This window comes from Anoplopoma fimbria, chromosome 18 (assembly GCF_027596085.1).
Source record: "Anoplopoma fimbria isolate UVic2021 breed Golden Eagle Sablefish chromosome 18, Afim_UVic_2022, whole genome shotgun sequence".
NCBI lineage: Eukaryota > Metazoa > Chordata > Actinopteri > Perciformes > Anoplopomatidae > Anoplopoma > Anoplopoma fimbria.
In genome coordinates this window covers 10,764,015-10,783,893 of record NC_072466.1, presented here as the reverse complement: position 1 = coordinate 10,783,893, position 19,879 = coordinate 10,764,015, and the positions used below count along the sequence as shown (strand labels likewise).

The 19,879-nt window shown below is 41.6% G+C and overlaps 1 protein-coding gene across 1 annotated transcript in view; it reads left to right on the top strand.

Annotated features, from left to right (window-relative positions):
- The window catches only part of syne1a (spectrin repeat containing, nuclear envelope 1a), a 117,896-nt gene that overhangs the window by 92,130 nt on the left and 5,887 nt on the right, over positions 1–19,879 (top strand). The window contains 34 exon segments of the mRNA XM_054619084.1: positions 12–143; positions 296–492; positions 685–817; positions 906–1,088; positions 1,210–1,359; positions 1,476–1,652; positions 1,748–1,903; positions 1,987–2,142; positions 2,238–2,408; positions 2,652–2,785; positions 2,891–3,095; positions 3,874–4,056; positions 4,189–4,335; positions 4,523–4,677; positions 4,852–4,999; positions 5,108–5,202; positions 5,318–5,552; positions 6,058–6,252; positions 7,664–7,789; positions 9,022–9,177; positions 9,728–9,886; positions 10,525–10,691; positions 13,179–13,341; positions 13,991–14,178; positions 14,457–14,607; positions 15,258–15,440; positions 15,561–15,698; positions 16,244–16,435; positions 16,690–17,008; positions 17,563–17,631; positions 18,086–18,219; positions 18,310–18,436; positions 18,533–18,744; positions 19,319–19,525. Coding sequence (XP_054475059.1) covers positions 12–143; positions 296–492; positions 685–817; positions 906–1,088; positions 1,210–1,359; positions 1,476–1,652; positions 1,748–1,903; positions 1,987–2,142; positions 2,238–2,408; positions 2,652–2,785; positions 2,891–3,095; positions 3,874–4,056; positions 4,189–4,335; positions 4,523–4,677; positions 4,852–4,999; positions 5,108–5,202; positions 5,318–5,552; positions 6,058–6,252; positions 7,664–7,789; positions 9,022–9,177; positions 9,728–9,886; positions 10,525–10,691; positions 13,179–13,341; positions 13,991–14,178; positions 14,457–14,607; positions 15,258–15,440; positions 15,561–15,698; positions 16,244–16,435; positions 16,690–17,008; positions 17,563–17,631; positions 18,086–18,219; positions 18,310–18,436; positions 18,533–18,744; positions 19,319–19,525 — 5,643 coding nt within the window.

The following is a 19,879-nucleotide window of genomic DNA, read 5'->3' as shown; positions in this document are numbered from 1 at the left end:
CTCTTTAACAGTCATGGAGCAGGCTTGTGGAAGACTACCAGGCTGTGTGTAGACAGCTGGAGGCTGTGGAATGTAGCATCCCTACTGTAGGCTTGGTAGAGGAAACAGAGGAAAGACTTGTAGAAAGGATCGGCCTCTTCCAGGTTGGTACTTTAAACACACTGGACACAAGGAGATGCACAAATAAATGCATCTTGGTACTGCACGACACTATCAAGATGTCATCTGAAAAGCTACCCCGAAAGCTGTAGTCAAGCATGCTTGTGATAATATAAATTATCCCTCTGTCCTCTAGCGTCTGAAGGCCAGCCTGACAGAGCATCAGCCCCAGCTGTACCAGGTCCTGGAGGAGGGCAAGAGGCTTCTTCTGTCTGTTGGCTGCTCAGATTTGGAGAACCAGCTGACGCAGCTGGGAGATCACTGGCTCTCCTCCACTACCAAGGTCAACAAGGAGCTACACCGCCTTGATTCCACGCTGAAACATTGGAGCAGGTCAGAGTCTAACAATAGTCTGAATTTGTTTTGTTTGACAATATGCCAAGAATCAAATCAATTATGTAGCTATGTGAGTCAGCAATCCTGGTCGTGATACCCTGAGGCTGAATACAGAAATAAATATTCCTTTAATCTTTCAGAAGCTGTCCGAACAAAAATATCATATTATGTCTTGTGTATAAACTTCAGGTACCAAAGTGAGTCAGCAGAGTTGAGCCACTGGTTGCATTCGGCTCTGGACCAGCTGGAGTTCTGGACGACCCAGTCAGTGACAGTGCCTCAGGAGCTAGAGACCGTCAGAGACCACCTCTATGCCTTCCTGGTTAGTTATAAAATAATAACATCTATATAATTAATGAACGCATGGTTAGATTGCAACTTAACTCATTGTCATTTTTTGTTTCTGATAGGAGTTTTCCAAAGAGGTGGATGCTAAGTCGTCTTTGCGTTCATCTGTGCTGAGTACAGGCAACCAGCTTCTGCGATTGAAGAGAGTAGATACAGCTGGTCTCAGGACGGCATTGGGCCACATTGACACTCAGTGGGCGGAGCTGTTGACTCGTATTCCTGTGGTACAAGAGAAGCTACACCAGGTCTGAGAACAGTAGCTGTTGATGGTTGTCAATTGTTGCACCATTTTCCTTCCCAAGAGGTTTTGTACTAGCTGGTACTGTATTTTAGTAACCTTGTAACCCCTCTGCTCTCGTATCTTAGTTGCAGATGGAGAAGCTGGCATCCCGGCACGCCATCACAGAACTGATGAGCTGGATCTCTCTTTTGGAAAACCTCATAAAGGAGGACCGGGACAAAATCATGGGAGCTGTAGGCTCAGAGTTGGTGCAGGACTTCTTGCAGAAATATAAGGTAGAAAACATTTTTTTCTGATAACAACAAAAGAGTTCAGTAGTTATGTATGTTTTGTATTCTCTTATTCCCTCTTCCTCATCACTGTCACATCATGTCTCATTTATATTTCACAGGGTTTCCGCATAGATTTGACCTGTAAGCAGTTGACAGTGGACTTTGTAAACCAGTCAGTGCTGCAGATCAGCAGTCAGGATGTGGAGGGAAAGCGCAGTGACAAAACAGACTTTGCTGAGAAGCTGGGAGCTATGAACAGAAGATGGCAGATATTACAGGGGCTCATTGCTGAAAAGGTAATGTTTCAGTGACAGTGTATGGATATTATTAAATATTTGTAGTTTGCGGTTTCTGACATCTAAAATTGTTCTAAATTCTGTTTATATTTTAGATTCAGCTTTTGGAAGGATTTTTGGAAAGTTGGTTGGAGCATGAAAATGGAGTTCAGGCCTTGAATACCTGGCTCACACTACAGGAGGACAAACTGAAGAAGAGACACAGGATAGAGGATGTGGCATCTGTGCAGAATGCACTTAAAGACTGTCAGGTACACATACATACACCAATACTATGGATGCCACACAAAGTTTGAGTTTTCAGAATGGAAAAAAAAGGATTTGTTTATTGCAGGAGTTGGAGGAATTAGTGAAGGAAAAAGAGAAGGATCTAGAGAAAGCAGAGGAACGAGGAAATGCTCTCATCAAGGATAAGACAGGAGCAGCCTGCTCTGTTGTCAAGGAAACCCTTAAAGGACTGAACCAATCCTGGGCTCATTTGGACCAAATGGTGAGCTTCTTGGAACCCTTACCGTCATGATTGTTGGCTTATTTCCCCAATATGCTTTAAGATGCTTAACATTTGTCTCCCAACCTTCCTATCAGATAAGCCAGATGAAGGTGAACCTGCGGTCGAAGCTGGAGCAGTGGACGCTGTACCGGCGAGCTTCAGAGGAGATTAATGGTTACCTGATGGAGGGGAGGTACTCTGTCTCCAGGCTGCGTCTCTTAAACGGGTCTCTAGAGGCAGTACAGCAACAGGTGGAAAGTCTGGAGGTGAGGAGTGAAGATGTGTGCAGAGTGGCACACCACTGAAAAGATTTAGCATCTGTTATTAGTGCATGAAGTCATGCTGGAGATAGTTTACTGCAACAACTGTTGCAGGTCAGTGTGAATGGAAACATCTGCACAGTGTCCTCAAGAAAATTGGCAGTGATGTCTCTTTTTGAGATAATAAATAGAATTTCTTACAAACTTTGAAGGTGAAATTAACTTTTCGTGGTCCTCTGTGTTTTTAAGAACCTGCAGTACGAGATGGATAAACAGGAGAGCAGCCTGAAGAAGTTTGGCTCGGTTACACAACAGCTACTGACAGAGTGCCACCCATCTGTGGCTGAAACACTCAACACAGCCCTCCAGGACGTCAACATTAGGTAGGGATAACAAAAACACGTCACCCGAGAGACTTCAAATCAAGTTGCAGCAGCTTCTGAGCTCAGGTAATTATGTAACAATATGTTTCTTCTTCTCTTTTAAAGGTGGAACAGCCTGCTGGAGCAGATCTCAGAACAGCTCAGGAGCAGTAAAGCCCTTCTGGGGCTGTGGCAGCGCTACAGATCATCGTGTGGCCAGATTGTGACAGCAGTTCAGAAACAGGAAGAACGTGCTGATCGCCTGCTGAAGAGCGCCACCGACAGGGAGATCACAGAGGAGGAGAGCAGCGCCTGGATAATGGACTGTGATGTGGGTAGAGATGGGACAGTGTAACACAGTCCACTATATGATCATGTGAGACGAATTATGTCAACAGTTGAAGCTTTCCCTCAGCCTCCTTTCTAATATTTTGTGAAAAAGCTCCAAAGCGGCTTGTCAGCTCACAATGAGGTTTCACAAAGCCTCTATCCCCTCTGCAGAATACCAAATGGCACCCTGCTCTATTGTCTGCTTGAATGTAGATTCACAGCACAATCTAACAAAAGCCCTTTGAAAAGGAGACTGCAAAGGGAAAGACAGGCCCCTGATTTACACTATAGGGGTCCCCCAGTGTCACGCTGGGCTTGTAGGGCGATGCTAGGCAATGCCTGCAGGCAGACTGTCCTAATACTTTATGCAGACTGTTATTTTGACTGCGGATCGCTGATTCAAACTTACAGAAGACATTTAGTGGTTTAGATCTCTTAACTGCTGTTTTGCATGAGCTGTCCTTTCTTGAAAGCTTTTTTACAAGAAAGTTTTACACAAAACCTTCAGCAAAAGGATCACATGGCTCTCTTTGGGAACTGGAGCCCTTTCAGAACCCACTGGATAAACACCTGATTATGAAAACATGCATCAGTTTGTCTTAAACGCTGTCATTTTGGATATATCAAGAGTACCTTTACTAAGTCTTTCATTGCCTTTGCTTTGAAAATACAGTCTTGTTGTCCCTGTGCCATAAGTGTACGTGTAAATACCATGAATTCCTCCAACTTTGCAAAACATTTCCTGACCTGCCTCTCCTCTGATGACATTACTGTTGCAGGCGTGCCTTGGTGACCAGGCCTCAGTGCAACAGTCCCTCAAACAGCTGCAGGCTCTAGGGGAGCAGCTGAAGAGCCAAGTTGACGCCTCCTCCTCTGCAGCCCTCCAGTCCGACCACCTGTCACTCACACAACGTCTAGCAACGCTGGAGCACGCCCTTCACAGGCAGCAGGAAGTACTGCAGGTAGGATATCAGGGATTGGTGGGCATAGCAGGAGTGACCTACACATCACTGTTTTCTATGTAAAACCTCAATATATGAATATGTTAAGCCGTCTATTCTGTATTCTAACTGTTTCTGTCTGACTGTTTATAGTCTGGATCTCAGGCCTGTGAGGGTTTCAGAGAGCAGTTGGACACACTGATCCGTGAGGCTGAGGAGGCTGAGGAAGTGCTGAAGGGGTCTGACCCAGTCGGCTCACCAGTGCTTAATGTGGTCCAGACACGTATGGAAAAACTGAAGGTATAAAAAAATGTTGGTGTCTTGGTTCTTGTCGTCTTATCTGGTGCATTTTCACCAAAAAGTCTGCGAAAATTGATCATGTATTACATGTCACTATAACCAAAAACTTTACTGTAAATTAAATTAATTAGATTCACTTTACTTTCCTTAGACTGTCTTATTGAAAATGTGTTTAATGTATTCCCAGGTTTACCTGTTGAAGCTGAGCAGTCTGTCTCCAGACCTGGAGCGTGTTAACGAGTTGGTGTACAGACTGCCAGTCAGTGACAGAGATGTTAAACGGCTGCAAAGTCTCAACAGAGCCTGGGCAGCTCACTCCGCTCACCTCACTGAGAGGTTCAGGTACCTAAAGCCTTCAAATATCACTCTTTAGCATTAGTTATTTTTCATTCTCTTTTTGTGTTGTATAACTTAACAATGCTATTCCTTAAAAAGGTGTTAGTTGTCACTAAAACACAAGTTTCTTCTTTGTTAATATTGTTTATGTTCCAACGATTTCCCTCTGTCCTTGTCCAGTAAACTGCAGGCAGTGTTGCTCCAACAGCAGAGTTTCCTCCAGAAGTGTGAAGCATGGATGGAGTTCCTGTCTCAGACTGAACAGAAGCTGGCCGCTGAGATTTCAGGAAACCACCTGAGTCTGTTGGAGCAGCAGAGAGACCACGAGGTCAGAGAATCATTACAAATACATGTGCATTGATTGCTGTCTTTGTAGGTAGTATATGTATGTATGATGAACTATTGCATATATATATATATGTATGTTTACTCACAGTTGTTCCAGGCAGAGATGTTTAGCAGGCAACAGATTCTCTACTCCATCATCAGTGATGGCCATCATATGTTGGACCAGGGACAAGTGGACGACAGGTAAAGACACACACAGAGAAACACAATCCTATATATATGAAAATGTCCTATCTCGTAAAAATGTATCCAGTGGTGAGGCACATAACTGCTACTCTCGCTCTTTTCCCCCTCACAGAGATGATTTCAGTGTGAAGCTGGCCTTGTTAAGCAATCAGTGGCAATGTGTAGTGAGGCGGGCCCAGCAACGAAGGGGCATTATTGATAGTCTGGTCCGCCAGTGGCAGAACTACCGGGAGATGGCAGAGAAGCTGCTACAATGGCTCCAAGAAGTGACTCGTGATCCAGATGTACATCAGCCAGGAGAACCAGTTGCCCTGCAGCAGGCCAGGAACCTATTAGATCAGCTTCAGGTAAGCTAAAACACTAGCTTTATATGTCCTTCACTTATCACCTTATCAAATTTCTAATCATCTCTGAAATTACTTTTTCTAAAACATTAATGCTTCATTATCTCTGCAAGTCACAATTCTAATTAAAATGAATTTAAAGAATATCGCAGGTGGATGAGGTGGTGATGGATTCAGTCACTGATACTCCCACTTCGCCCTGGACTAATTAGTTTCCCTTAAAGCTTATTTAAAAAGTTTTCATTATTTATGAGGTCACTGGACGAGGACTTTAAGACATATTAAATTATATATATATTTTTTTTTTATCCACTATTTCCGTCTTAACAAACATGTGTCCTATTTAAAAAATACTTCTTCACACTTCAAACTTCATGTTTCCATTAACACTAAATTGTCCTAAGCAAATCTAAACTTCTCACTAATAACCCCTCACCTTCTCCAACCTTAGACTCCCTTAGTTAACCTGTACCCACTCTGCCCACTGTCCCTATCTCTGCTCCTCCAGCTGAGGGAGCGAGTGCTGCAGAGGCAGCAGGGAGGCTACATCCTGACGGTGGAGGCCGGCAGGAGCCTGCTGCTGTCGGCCGATGCCAGGGCCGAGTCCACCCTGCAGACGGAGCTGATGGACATTCAGGAGAGGTGGAGGCACGCCCACCACCGCCTGGACCAGCAGAGGAGGGTGCTGCATGGCTTGCTCAAGGTAAGACAAAACTACAGCTGGAATAATTAAAGAAATGTTTTCATACTATTTTTTTTGGTCTTTTGCTCTCTTGGTCTTTTCTTGTCTAAAGATAAAGTAAAACATATGTGACTATAACATAAAGACTGTGTCTTTTTTATTTAATTTTTACCCTCATTTTTTTTCCTATTTCTGTTCTATGCTTTGGTTTCTACACTCATTGGCACACACCATTAGAAAAGTTGATTGTTTTTCAGTTTTTTAGGCAATTTTTAGGGAGGAGAAAGCACTGATCAGTGCTGTATTATGGGACATCCTGTACTATTGCAGGTTTGTGAAGCCTTATTTGAGCACAGTCTGTGTTGAAGGCTAACTAGAAGCTGTATCTCTACCGAGCTGCAGTGTGAAGGGTGCTGAAGGGCATGTGAGCCCTTAATGAGCCGGCTCGGCTGAATATGCAGAGCACTGAAACCAGGTTATCACATGAATTATGCAACGCTGCATCTTAACTCCTGAAAAGAATCGAAGGACAGCTATGGAGCACACTCACTGCTGTCTTCAGATAAATTGCATTTGTGCACATGCTGAAGCATTACAAAATAGCACATGGCACAAGGATAATTAAGCTTCAGGCCAGGGCATGCATCCACATAAACACACACACACATGCACACATGCAGAACACTGCGCAGTGAACTGTAATGATTTGAACTTTGTGAGGTAGATTTTGCAGAATGTGATAGTGAATTATGAATTTGACTGAGTGACGCTTTATAAAAGATGCATCCGTCCGAGAATTTGGCTTTTTTGTTGAACATGGTTCCCTCCTGTCGTCCTCTTAAACTTATTCTCCTACGATCTTAGTTACTCTCTCTCTGTCTCTCCTCCTTGGTTTCCACTTAGAGAGAGCAGCTCCTTAAGTTATTTTTGTATTACCCTGGCTCTTCTTTAACCATGACTCTTGCTTCAGGTATGCCACTTTGCTGCAGCATTTCTTACCAAATATCCCCCAGTTTTTTCCTGAATTGGATCATTATTCAAACTCTAAAAATAGCTTTAATCCGCACCCTTTGGAGCAGAATCTCTTTATGAAGCTGTGTTAATTATCTTGCTTGGCTGTTGGATTTTTGCTGTGTCACTATTTTCATGTGGTTGGTTCGGAGGTTCAGTGCTCAGTGAGCTGAATACAGCATGATGGTTGATGTGACCTGACTTAACCTGTGTGTGTGTGTGTGTGCGTGTGCGTGTGTGTGTGTGTGTGTGTGTGTGTGTGTGTGTGTTTGTATGCCTGTCAGTTTCTGATTGTGTATTCTGCAGTTTACCCGTTCCGATTCAGGAAGAATTTATAACAACTTCCCCGAGTACGAGAAGCTCTGCAATCTGTGCGTGTGTGTGTTTTATGCTCTGATTCTTACCGTTTGTGTGTATATAGAACTGGGAGCGATGTGAGAAGGGCATAAATGCATCACTGGAGAAGCTGAGGGCCTTTAAGAGGAAGCTTTCCTTGCCACTGCCTGACCACCACGAGGAGCTGCACTCAGAGCAAATCAGATGCAAGGTGAGAATAATATAATACACACATATTCAAATTGTGTTTTCTTCCTGGTTTATATTTTTTATCTGTTTTGTATCTATGCCTCTTTCGCACATTCACAAACCCAGACACAGACTTGTCCTCCCTTTATCCTTTAATCTTGCTATGGGGACAAACAGATAAACAGACGGACCAGAAGCCAAAAAAAAAACCATGAATCTCTCCACTGCGGTCTCACTGTGTGACCTTGTTTGTCCTGTTCTCAGACTCTTGGCATACATTTTGTTTATTTTTTCACTTTTAATCTTTATCACATTTTAAAAACGATACTTGTTTTTTTCATAGTTTTGCATTTGATTTGTTTACTATATTCTTTTTTCAAAAACTAGTCTTTCTTGGGTCAAGAATTAGTATTATTATGTAACTGATGATGCTAAAATGATGCTGCTGGAATGAGCAAAGGTAGATGCTTTTGGCTCCAACAGCAGTCATTTAATTTTTGTGTGAAAATTCACATTATGATAATTTGCAGTTTGTTGTTAACTACTGGACAGTGTATTCATTATGTCATTTACATGCAAGACATGTCCTGAGCTCCTCAGGGAGGAGGAGGAGGGTTCTGAGAATAGCTGCACACAGTTAGCATCAGCTGATAGAAAAGAGGGGGTTGGGAGAGAGAGAGAAAAAGAGAGATGGAGAGGGTGCGTGCGCATGAGAGTGAGACAGAGAGCATCCCTGCTAGCAGTGGGGGTATATTTTTGTATGTGTGCGTGCTTCCTTTTGTGCTTATTGCATAATGGAGACTTTCTCCAGATCCACAAATGATTGAACCACAGCAAATCCGTCACAATGACGGAGGAGGAGGCGATGCAAGGTTTGATGTGTCTGTTACCTTATGTTGCCTTTAACCTTGAATGGAGCTGTTTTGTTTTAATATGTGAATGTAACATGTTTCTCTTCATTTTTTGTTGTTTATTCAGAAAATCTACTTCATTGCATTTAGAAGAAATGTTGTATCTTTTTGCTGCACGTTTTGCTGTAATATTTATTGTCAGTTTAGTGTTTTGCTTCTCCTCATCACTATTTATGAGGGTGCAGCAGCTGCAGCTGAGCTTCAGTAGTTCTATTCTGTGGTTTTCCTTTAGACTTTGGTTTGTAGGTTAACAGGCTAGTCTGAGTTTATCTTCACATTTAAGGTTATGGGTCACCTCTCTGTGTTTTGGTTCTTCATTTCTTGTCATGTCATGTGGATGCAGGAGTTGGAGAGCAGTGTGGAGGGCTGGACCGATGACCTCACTTCCTTGTTCCTGCTAAGGGACACCTTGGAGGGCGTGGTCAGTGCTGATGACATCACAGTCCTACAGGAACGCCTCCAGCTGCTACAGCGCCAGTGGGGGGAGGTCTGCCACCAGGTAGATTCTCACAGTACACATGACCATGATTTTTAGCTGATGTTATTTTATTTAAGAGCTTTCTCTGTGGAATCTCAGACTAATTTGTGTACCAACGTGCCGTGTCTTCCTCACTTTGTGGATTTAACTTGTGTTGTTAGCAACACTGCTCACAGCCGTGTATTACATTTTGTCAGAGTGAGAGTGAGAGTTCAGCTGTGGCTAACTTTCCACTTCTCAGGGTCAAAGGTGTTCTTGTGAGCTGTGTGTTACTGTGAGGTGTGTTTGACTAAGATTGAGAGGTTAAGAAGAATTACCAAGACTTGGCATATTCTTGTTCATGTCTTGAGTATTTATTTTTTTAGCATACATTTTTCAATTATTATCTTTTGTTTCATCAATTATTTCTTTGAGTTAATATTCCACCAATTCTGTTCTTTTTTTCAATCTTTCATAACCACCCAAGTGTCACATAGTTTTCATATTTTGACTCTTTTTCTAATGAATCCTTTCCATGTGTTTTCTCACATATCCTCCCTTCCCCACTCTGTCCTCCCCTGTGTCCCCTCAGCTTTCCCTGCGCAGGCAGCAGGTGAGCGAGAAGTTGAATGAGTGGGCAATTTTCAATGAGAAAAACAAGGAGCTGTGTGAGTGGCTCACACAGATGGAGAGCAAGGTCTCTCAGAATGGAGATATCAGCATTGAAGAGATGATCGAAAAGCTGCGCAAGGTAATTTAACGCAACAAAAAAACACACCTAAAATATATAAATGAATGAACACAACACAACTATGCATGAAGACGTTCTTCAGTACGATCGGAGTCGAAGTGTTGAGTCCAGATTGTTTTGCCATTTCCAGATCTTAACCACTGTTATGCACCGATGGATTTATTTACTTACATATTATATTTACTACCCAAATCATACCTCAGACTTAATTATTTGCTGTGATTTTAAAACAGTCAGAGCAATACATTAGCATTAGACTATTATAGCTTGTCGACAAGGGTTATCAACACTTTTTAAAAGATTTCTTGGAAAAAGGGTACATGTATTGGGATTTAAATATAAAAATAAACAAAACAAACAATTACTAGTTTGAATATTAACTTGTTATTAGTCAATGGCATGTTTGGAACATTGAAGATTGTTTACAAACATACTTTTTACAAAATAATATTTCAATGCAGCTTCATTATAATAAGTTATTATTGGGGATGCATTGCTCTGAAAAGGACACAACTTGGTCTTGAATTACTAATGTGGTCTCATCTACAGCTCTAATGCACAGATTTGTATGGACACACAAACACTGTACACCACACTCTGACCTCCCTGTGGTAACCTACTTGGTGTCTCTCTACCAGGACTACCAGGAGGAAATCAGTGTATCTCAGGAGAACAAGCAGCAGCTGCAGATAATGGGCGCACGCCTGGCCAGATCCAGCCAAGACAGCAAGGCCGCTGAGATCCAACACAAACTCAGCAAAGTCAGCGAGCGCTGGCAACACCTGCTGGACCTCATCGCTGCCAGGTGGGTGTACAAGACTCTGGAGAGCAGGTTCAGAGTGCTGTTGATGAGTGTTGATAATAGAGTTTGAATGGGTTATGTGAAGGTCAGAGAGGAAACTCCAAAAATACTTATTAGAAATTAAGTAAAATACTATTTCTATTGTCTCCTAAAGTGCTTCAGAAGTATGGTTCAAACAACTGATGGTCTTTAATAGCATGATTAATAGATAACATCAGTTGGATGGACACAGTTGACATTTAAAAAGTGTTTACTAGAACAACTGTAGACATGTTTAATGACAAACCATCTAGTTTGGCTGTAGCTTGTGGTCTGATAAATGCTAAAAGGTTTATATAGTCCTCACAGTAGAATTATTTGGATAAAAAGAGAACAGTAACTTTGTCACAAAGCTTAATTTTCACGTTCTCCTCCCAGTTGAGAAGAGGGTTTTTTTTTATCAGTGAAGGCCTGCGTGGCCTAGGTTTGTTACCATGGTATGCTTCATGACACGTGATGGAAGAATTCATTTTACCACAATGCTGCTGAGGCATTTCCTGAGATCCTTGCTGGTGTCAGTGGGGCTTCTACTTAGTGGAGCTGCAAACTAAGAGAGAGACCACATTCCTCATCCCACCTAAACATTTTTGCCTTTTGTCTTCATCTACCTATTTGGCACTCTGCACGCATCCACTTACCAGAGTTGGGATTATAGTAGTTAGACACAGTATTCTTTCTCATTTTTGTGTTGATTTAATATGGAAAACATAAAAGCCTCCTTTCAGTGTGTTGTGAATTGAAAGTGACATGACCCCAAACTTTGACCTAACTACCCCAGCTGCCCCACCCCCACAGCAGTCTTCCGGCTGTTGTCCTCGGGGACTGCAGTGGATGAAGGAATAGAGGGGAGGACAGTGTCTGACCTCATGCAGACAGCTGCACTCTCTTTGTCTCTTATAAGTCCTTACCTTAAAAACAACAGGACAGACAGCTTGTAGCTGTCTCAGAGTGCAGAATACTTTACAATCTAGTGTTTTCTGTAGATTTAGTTTCTTGTCGATTAATGTATTGTCAGCTTCTGAAGGTTTTATTTTATGAAGAAACAAGGATCTATTATTCTCCAGCAGATATGGTTTACTGGAAACCTTTTCTTCTTGATGTGCACTATCCATTGAGGTCTGCTCACATGTATGGAGCCCCCAGCCTTTGCTTCTGTTCACAATCCTTTTTGTGTGTACTCTGTGTATGATACTCAGACTCAGGCCAGCTCTGTGGCACATGCCTCTGACTGTAAGTCTCTTTTTAGAAACAGCAGCACTTGTCACTCTCAGGCACTCCCACTCTCCCAGACACATACACACACACACACACACACACACGCCTGTAGGGCTTCTCTTTTTTTAACCTTGGAGAGCAACAGTTGAGTAGTCACAGTTGTGCCACCCCACCACTACCTGCTTGCCCTCCCCTTATGCACAGAGTTTAGAGAGAGTCCCATGTGGAGTGCTCAGACGAAAGAGAAGAGTGTTTGGATCAACACCGTTACGCTTCCTGACGTTAACGTTGACTTTGGGAATTCTGCACCCACATGGTTTTGGATTTAGGGACGGATAATATGGCAGGATGCCAGAGTGAGGATCTGCCGGATTGTGACTGCGATGTCAACAGGCAGGACAAACTATATAATTTATGTTGAAAGAGTTTTTTTTAAGACTGCATTGTAAACAAAAAGTGTACAGTCTCGAAAGAGCTCTGTGTGCTTTCCTCATGCAAAGCTCTTTTTTCTCAGTCTCTTAAAATAGATTATGTTATGTGTTTTTATCCAGCTCCTGCTATGTAGAATAATCTTTTCTACCATTATTTATGAAGAGTGCTACAGCACACAATAAGAATGTTTTAAGTATATTTCTGCTCTACATAGAGCTACATAGAGCTACATCTTCTTTCTGCAATGTCTATTTAATTTATTTTGTTTTAGCTTCAAGTGGAGATCTGGTTTATCTGTTGTGTAAAAATATTTTCCTAAATTTGTTGTTTTAACAATTCATGGTTTCACTGCATAGGTCGGTACAATAAGTTCCTGATAGTGTTACTGTCACTGTTAGTAAGGTAGAATCATTGTTTGATTGACATCAGTGAAGCTTAGCAACCTCATACAGAAGTTAAAACAAATGCTGCTTACTCTTTAATTATTTGCAGTTTTATTTACAACTGTACAAAAACAAAACAGAAAAAAAACTGAACTTTAAGCAAATACTGTAAAAAGAAAAAAAATGTTTACATGAACTTTCCATGCTGTTAAAACCTGTATTTCCTTTAATATTAATTTATATGATGCCACAATCAGTGATTTTCCAGTTATATATTTACAGCATGTTTTACGGTTTGTTGTTGAACAAGTTGTACAAAGATCTGTCAAGGAAGTCCTCCCTATCACATGCCATGCCTCATGGTTTACAGTTGTCCCATTTATTTACTCTGATTTGCTCTCTGAATCTGTTTGTCTACTAGGGTGAAGAAGTTGAGGGAGACCCTTGTGGCGGTGCAGCAGTTAGATAAAAACATGAGCAGCCTGCGTTCATGGCTGGCTCACATCGAGACAGAGCTGTCCAGACCCATCGTCTACGACACTTGTGACGACCAGGAGATTCAGAGAAAACTCAACCAGCAGCAGGCAAGTGGGACCACACACAAACAGCATATTAAAAAATAAAAATAATCAAGGAATGCAAAATTAACCAGCACATTCTCTGTTTAAGAGTTAAAAAATGTTTGATATGTGGAAATGACGTCATGTCTTGCACGCATACAACAAGACATGCACATTCAGATGCACAAGCACCTTCACAGACACAAACATGCACACATGTGAGTAGGTACTTTTCTGTAAAAACTAAATAACAGCAGGATATTGTGACTCAAACTGCATTGGTAGAAAATGAGTGGCACTGAATCACTGGAGGAAATCACGGCATGACTCATGCATACATCTCTGGCTATTTGTTTAAAGCTAGCCTTCAGTCAGTATCAGTATCCTTCCTGCTGCAAAGATGCAGCTCTAAATGTTGACTGGATTCTGAAACCACACTGACCACCTCATTCTCCAGAGCTGCAGAGTTAGCTGACTCATACATTTACTGTACTTGAGCAGGCTGACTGTGTTCCTTTTGTACACTATTGCTGAATTAATTTATGGCAAAACACAGTAGTATGGTCAGGAGACATCAAGCAACATTTAACAGCATTCAGAGAAATTATAGAAAAGCTACACATACGGCCTTTAAGTACGGCAAAATGAAGTTATTATTCTGACTGACTTGCAGGAGCTGCAGAGGGACATAGAGAAACACAGCACAGGAGTGGCGTCAGTGTTGAACCTGTGTGAAGTCCTGCTGCACGACTGCGACGCCTGCTCCACAGAGACGGAGTGTGACTCCATCCAGCAGGCCACCAGAGGGCTGGACAGACGCTGGAGGAACATCTGTGCCATGTCCATGGAGAGGAGGCTCAAGTCAGTGCCTCTTTGACAAATTCAACATATATACCAGCATTCATATGCATGCACTTGTGACTCTTTGGTGTGGTTTAAGAGTTTTCAAAGTTGCAGAGTTACATTTGATCATAGTTGAGATGTTTACATGTATAACTGTGTTGTGAATTGGCTATTCAGTATTTTAGATGTATGATACTATATCCACATGCACTTGATTCTAACCAGATCCCCCTGCCTTCTATAGTATACTATAATATTGTTTATTATGACATTACTGAATAATTGTATCTTTGCAGGATTGAGGAGACGTGGAGGTTGTGGCAGAGGTTTCTGGATGATTACTACAGGTTTGAAGATTGGCTGAAGACCTCAGAAAGAACAGCAGCTCTGCCTAACTCCTCTGGAGTTCTGTATACTGTCGCTAAAGAAGAGCTAAAAAAGTTTGAGGTTTGTCTATATTTCACTTTTGTTATCAGAATGTCTTGTGAATTACAGTTGCAGTGTTTGCATGCATACATAGCTGAATTGGTAGCTTGTTTTAAATGTTTTGTTTTTATATGTGCATGCTTTGAGGTTTTTAAAGTATCAGGTCAGACATTTACATTTCTCTGTGTGACCAATACATAATAGAAAAAAGAGACGAGTGTCATGTTGCACAAACTCGTCTGCACTGGTCTGCTCTGGTCTGCTCAGCTGCTGCTGTCTTTCTCTGTGCACATGCACATTCCTGCTGTGTGGCCTGTACCAACATTTGGATCTGCAGTGTGTGCTTGATTGGAAAATTAATTTCATATATAGATTGATACATATTTTAGGGTTTTTAGCTTCAACATTTAATGACCTCTTATTAATTAGTGTACTTTTTTTGTTGTTTAAATATTATATTTTGTGTTTGTTTTTTTGCATTTTCTTTCTCGCTCCAGAATAGAAAGCATTTTTCTAGATTTTTTTTCCATCTGTACTCCTTGTTTATTACTTGTATTCTTTGTGCATGCACATAAAAAGGTTTTGAGAAAAATGTAATATTGCATTTGTTTTTTCAAATACGTGTGTCCTATCAGAGCTTTAACTTGTGTATGGTTGGATATTTTCTGCAGGCCTTCCAGCGTCAGGTGCAGGAGTGCCTGACCCAGCTAGAGCTCATCAACAAACAGTACCGTCGCCTGGCCCGGGAGAACCGCACTGACTCATCCTGCCGACTCAGGGAAATGGTGCATGATGGGAACAGACGATGGGATAACCTGCAGAGGAGGGTGGCTGCCATCCTACGCAGACTCAAGGTAACATTTGTTTTAGATTGTGACTTTTGTTTAGGCTCAATTACTGACATTTGTAAGAGTTAAAAGATAAAGAAAAGGAATAACGTATATTTGTTTGTTTTCCTCTCTGTTTTTATTCAGCACTTCATCAGCCAGAGGGAGGAGTTTGAGACGGCACGAGACATTATCCTGGTGTGGCTGACTGAGATGGACCTCCAACTGACAAACATAGAGCACTTTTCTGAGTGTGACGTACAGGCCAAGATTAAACAGCTCAGGGTAAGACAGAAGTAATGGTCCTTAGATGACACAACAAGATAGCATGATAACACAACAGAGATGCAAGAACAGTGTGTGTATCTTAGTTCATAATGAAGATTCCGTCTATCCGTACAAAACATATTAATATATACCCTGTTTTTTATACTTTCTTTTGTACTATATACTATTTGTAACAGTTTAGAGTAACCACAATTCTCTGCAGTTTATTATTGATTTTTCTGTTCTAGCGATTAGATGAAAATTGTTGAGATGGAGTAAAAATGTAATGATTGGTGTCGGAAAAAAAGTAGCAGATTACAATTAATATTAAATGTAGTCATATAAGTGGATTTTGAAACCAATATTTAATAACCAATAGTTAATTGATTATTAAGGAAAATTACCAACTAACCTTGTTTTTTGACAGGTTTGAGGCCTTTATTTTAGATTGGCTAAACTGTGAAAGGAATTTTCTGAAATTTGAAAATGTAATTGAGTATATGACTAAATACTCTTCAAATTATCATATCATTGTTAAATAATCTGCATTATTTGCTTCTCAGGCTTTCCAGCAGGAGATCTATCTGAACACAGGGAAGATTGAGCTGGTGTTCAGAAAGGGTGAAGCTCTGATTGAGAAGAGCGAACCTCTGGATGCAGCCGTCATCGAGGAAGAGCTGGAGGAGCTGCAGAGATACTATCAGGAGGTTTTTGGACGAGTCGACAGATACTTCAAGAAACTCACACGACTGCCTGTGAGTAATGATAAACAGACGACACACATCAGGTAGCATGCAGAAAAACTCATCCCACAATAAAACAATGTTTTTCCAATGGAAATATTTTGCGTTAACCTCAAGTAAGTTAATAAGAGAGATTATATGTCAGATGCTTGCAAAGAGGCAAGAGATTCTGATTTTCTGCGAAAGTAGTGTTCATTCCATTAGCTAGTATTTGTAAAGACATTATCTTGCTTTCCTTCTCCCACTAATATTTTCCTGTCTCCCAGCTGGCCGACGATGAGCTCGATGGTTCAGACCGAGAGCTGGACATGGAGGAAGGTGGCGAGCTCTCTGAGCTGCAGTGGGGCGACACCTCTCTGCCCCGGACATCCAGCCGTCCAGCCTCGGCAACGACCGCCCTCATCCGGGCAGATCGCTCGGGACGTGACACCCCGGCCAGCGTGGACTCCATCCCATTAGAGTGGGACCACGACTACGACCTGAGCAGAGGTCTGGACAGCCCTGGAGGACGAGAACCCGGGGAAAGGAACCAAGGGCAAGAGGAGGAAGATGAGTATCTGAGGACGACTACCACAGTGCTGTCAGGTTGGTGAAATCAAATTGAGTATGTGTACGAATGCAGATAAGCAGCTTGAAACAAATATGAATATATTGTAGGTTTTATGGCCACAAAAGTCATGTGCTCATTTGGTGTATTTTTTAAATCAATCATAATGTAATGATGTGATTTGGAATAAAGATTTATGTTTAATAGAGTTGATCAGGTAGAAATGGTTAGAGAGGTTTTAGTTGAGCCGATTTCAATAATCATTGTTTCCTCTCAAGTAAAGGAAACAAGACATTCAGTCTGCCTCTAAAAAAATATAAATCATAACGCAATAAATTATTACACAAACTTGTGTTTTCAGTATTGTAATGTGTTAACATGCTGCTGTGGAAGCTGTCATGAAAACAAGTCCCCTATTGTATCTTTTCAAAGAAGGGAATCTTAACCAAAAAGTGTTCAAATGAGGTCCAGTTATTTGCTGAACATCCAGATTTGTGCCAACTCATTGACAAATCTTTATGGATTAGCACTGATATCACATACAGTCATGCCCACATTGTAAGTAGTGTATCTTGTATGTCTTTCTTCCCAGATGTAGTTATCCCAGAAAGCCCAGAGGCCTATATAAAACTGACTGAGAACACATTGAAATCATCCTCTGGTAGGAAACAGCAGGCCCCTGGCTCTGATAAGGAATGCCACAGCATGACATATGAGAGCATGCCATGATAATCGACTAAAACACCGTTTCGTTTTTTTTAACACAAGGAAGCATCATTCAGACTGCATGTCGTCGTCTTCCCCCCCCCCATCCAGAACAATCTTGGCATTAAAGTGTAAAGATTACATTATTGCATGCTGAAGTCCAGATCACTAAATGCTAATCTCAACCACTGCATTTTTACTTGTGCATGTGTTTTTTGGTCTTTAATTCCACAGCTAATATCGTTATTAATATGATAAAAACCTTTTGTGTTCTTTTATTTTATTTTGCATTGCAGACTAATGCATGCCATCACAGAATCAGTCCCCTCCTGACCAACAGCATGCTAATGAAAAGTAATTGAAAGATTTACACTCCTACTTTTCTTGACCATGTTGTGGCCTTTGTGCAGGTGAGCCGAGCCAGCTGGAGGCCAGTCTCAGACAGCTAGATCAGGCTTTGGATGCAGGGCGATACCACCTCCAGCAGAGAGAGGCCACCGTCAGGAGCTCCAGCCCCGACATCGACTCCACATACATGGGCTACGTGAGTCCGGCACATTCTGAAATGCACATGGGATTGTATTCAATTTAGTTTCAAGCCAAAATATGAATATCATTATCATCATCCCTCCAGATGCGTCTGATGGGAGAGTGTCGAGGCAGTATAGATGCCGTGAAGAGAGCAGAGGGAGAGTTGACTGAGGACGAGGATGACATGCCAGGACTCAACAACCCCACCAGCACAGACAGTCAGAGTGCAGGTTGGTTACATACAAACACACACGTCATGATAGATAAACCCCTCCTATAAACACAGTGTGAGCCATGTTTAATCGATGTGATCTGTTTCCCTTCAGGTGTGATTGAGCGCTGGGAGTTGATCCAGGCTCAGACTCTGAGTGAGAAGCACAAGCAAAAGCAGAACCTGCAGCAGTGGCAGCAACTAATCTCAGATCTGCAGACCATGCGGGCCTGGTTGGGTCAGTCTGAGGCTGAACTCAACCAGCTGCGAGGACTCGATCTCAGCACCGACATACACACCATTCAGCAGAGAATCAAGAAGCTCAAGGTTTGTTTCATTTGTTTATTTTATTTTAATTGCTATATCAGAGCACTAATGTCCAGCAATGTTAGATAAATGTTACTGCACAAAATGTAGATTCATCCGATTTCTTCAAAGCTGTTATGAACTCCTTTTGGTTACATTTGGAAATTGCAACCATCAGTTTTGCAGCGGCAGATTTTTGGAACAGTTTATTTTTAGGAACTGTACATGAAATACAGTTTGTCTGCGATAATTTGCCGCCACTGGACTTGTTTATAATGTCCTATTTCACGTCTAGGCTGCTGACAATTTTTTTCTTCGACTCTTTCCACACACATACACACACACTTACTACTCACTACCTAGTCCAGCTGTTGGTGCTGTAAAGCATCGGCAAGATATCACTGTTCTATAATACACCACTCTGAAGCCTAATCTTCCTGCACTCATGTCTGTTGGTACCTCATGTTTTCTCAGCTTTCTCTATCTGTAGCCCGTCAATTATTATGATACTGGTTCACGCTTCAGTGTCATAATAAATAATCTTTCACATGTAGATGCTGTTTTGAATACTTTCCCCTTTGACTCACGCCCTCAGGAGCTGCTGAAAGGGGTGGATGCCCACAAGTCAGAGGTCCTGTCCATCAATCTGAGCAGCGCAGAGTTCCTCCAATCAGGTCCTGACTCTGAGGAGGCCTGGGAGTTGAGGGACAGGCTGAAAGAGATGAACACACGCTGGGATCGGCTAGGTACCTCCCTGGAGGACTGGAGGGAAGAGCTACAGAAGGCGCTGATGCAGTGCCAGGTAGGGAAAAAAAACCATACACCCTTCAGGAAAGAATTACATTTTATAGGCATCCTTTTCTCAAATTTTATGTTGCACCTTCTTTCGTACATAGTAATAGAAATAAACTTTTGTTTTTAAACCTACAGCCATCTATACATATATATATATAGAATTTTGCAAAAAATATATAGTTTTTAAAAGGTTGTACACAAACTAAAATAAACAAAATAAAAATGCTATGTCTTGAGTTGTAAACGTCTTTCATCTCCTTGTATTTTTAATTTATGAAACAAGAATAAGGAGACTGGTTTATTACTCTCATTCTGACTTTTTAATAACTCTTTATAACATGCTGTACTATGACTATTTATG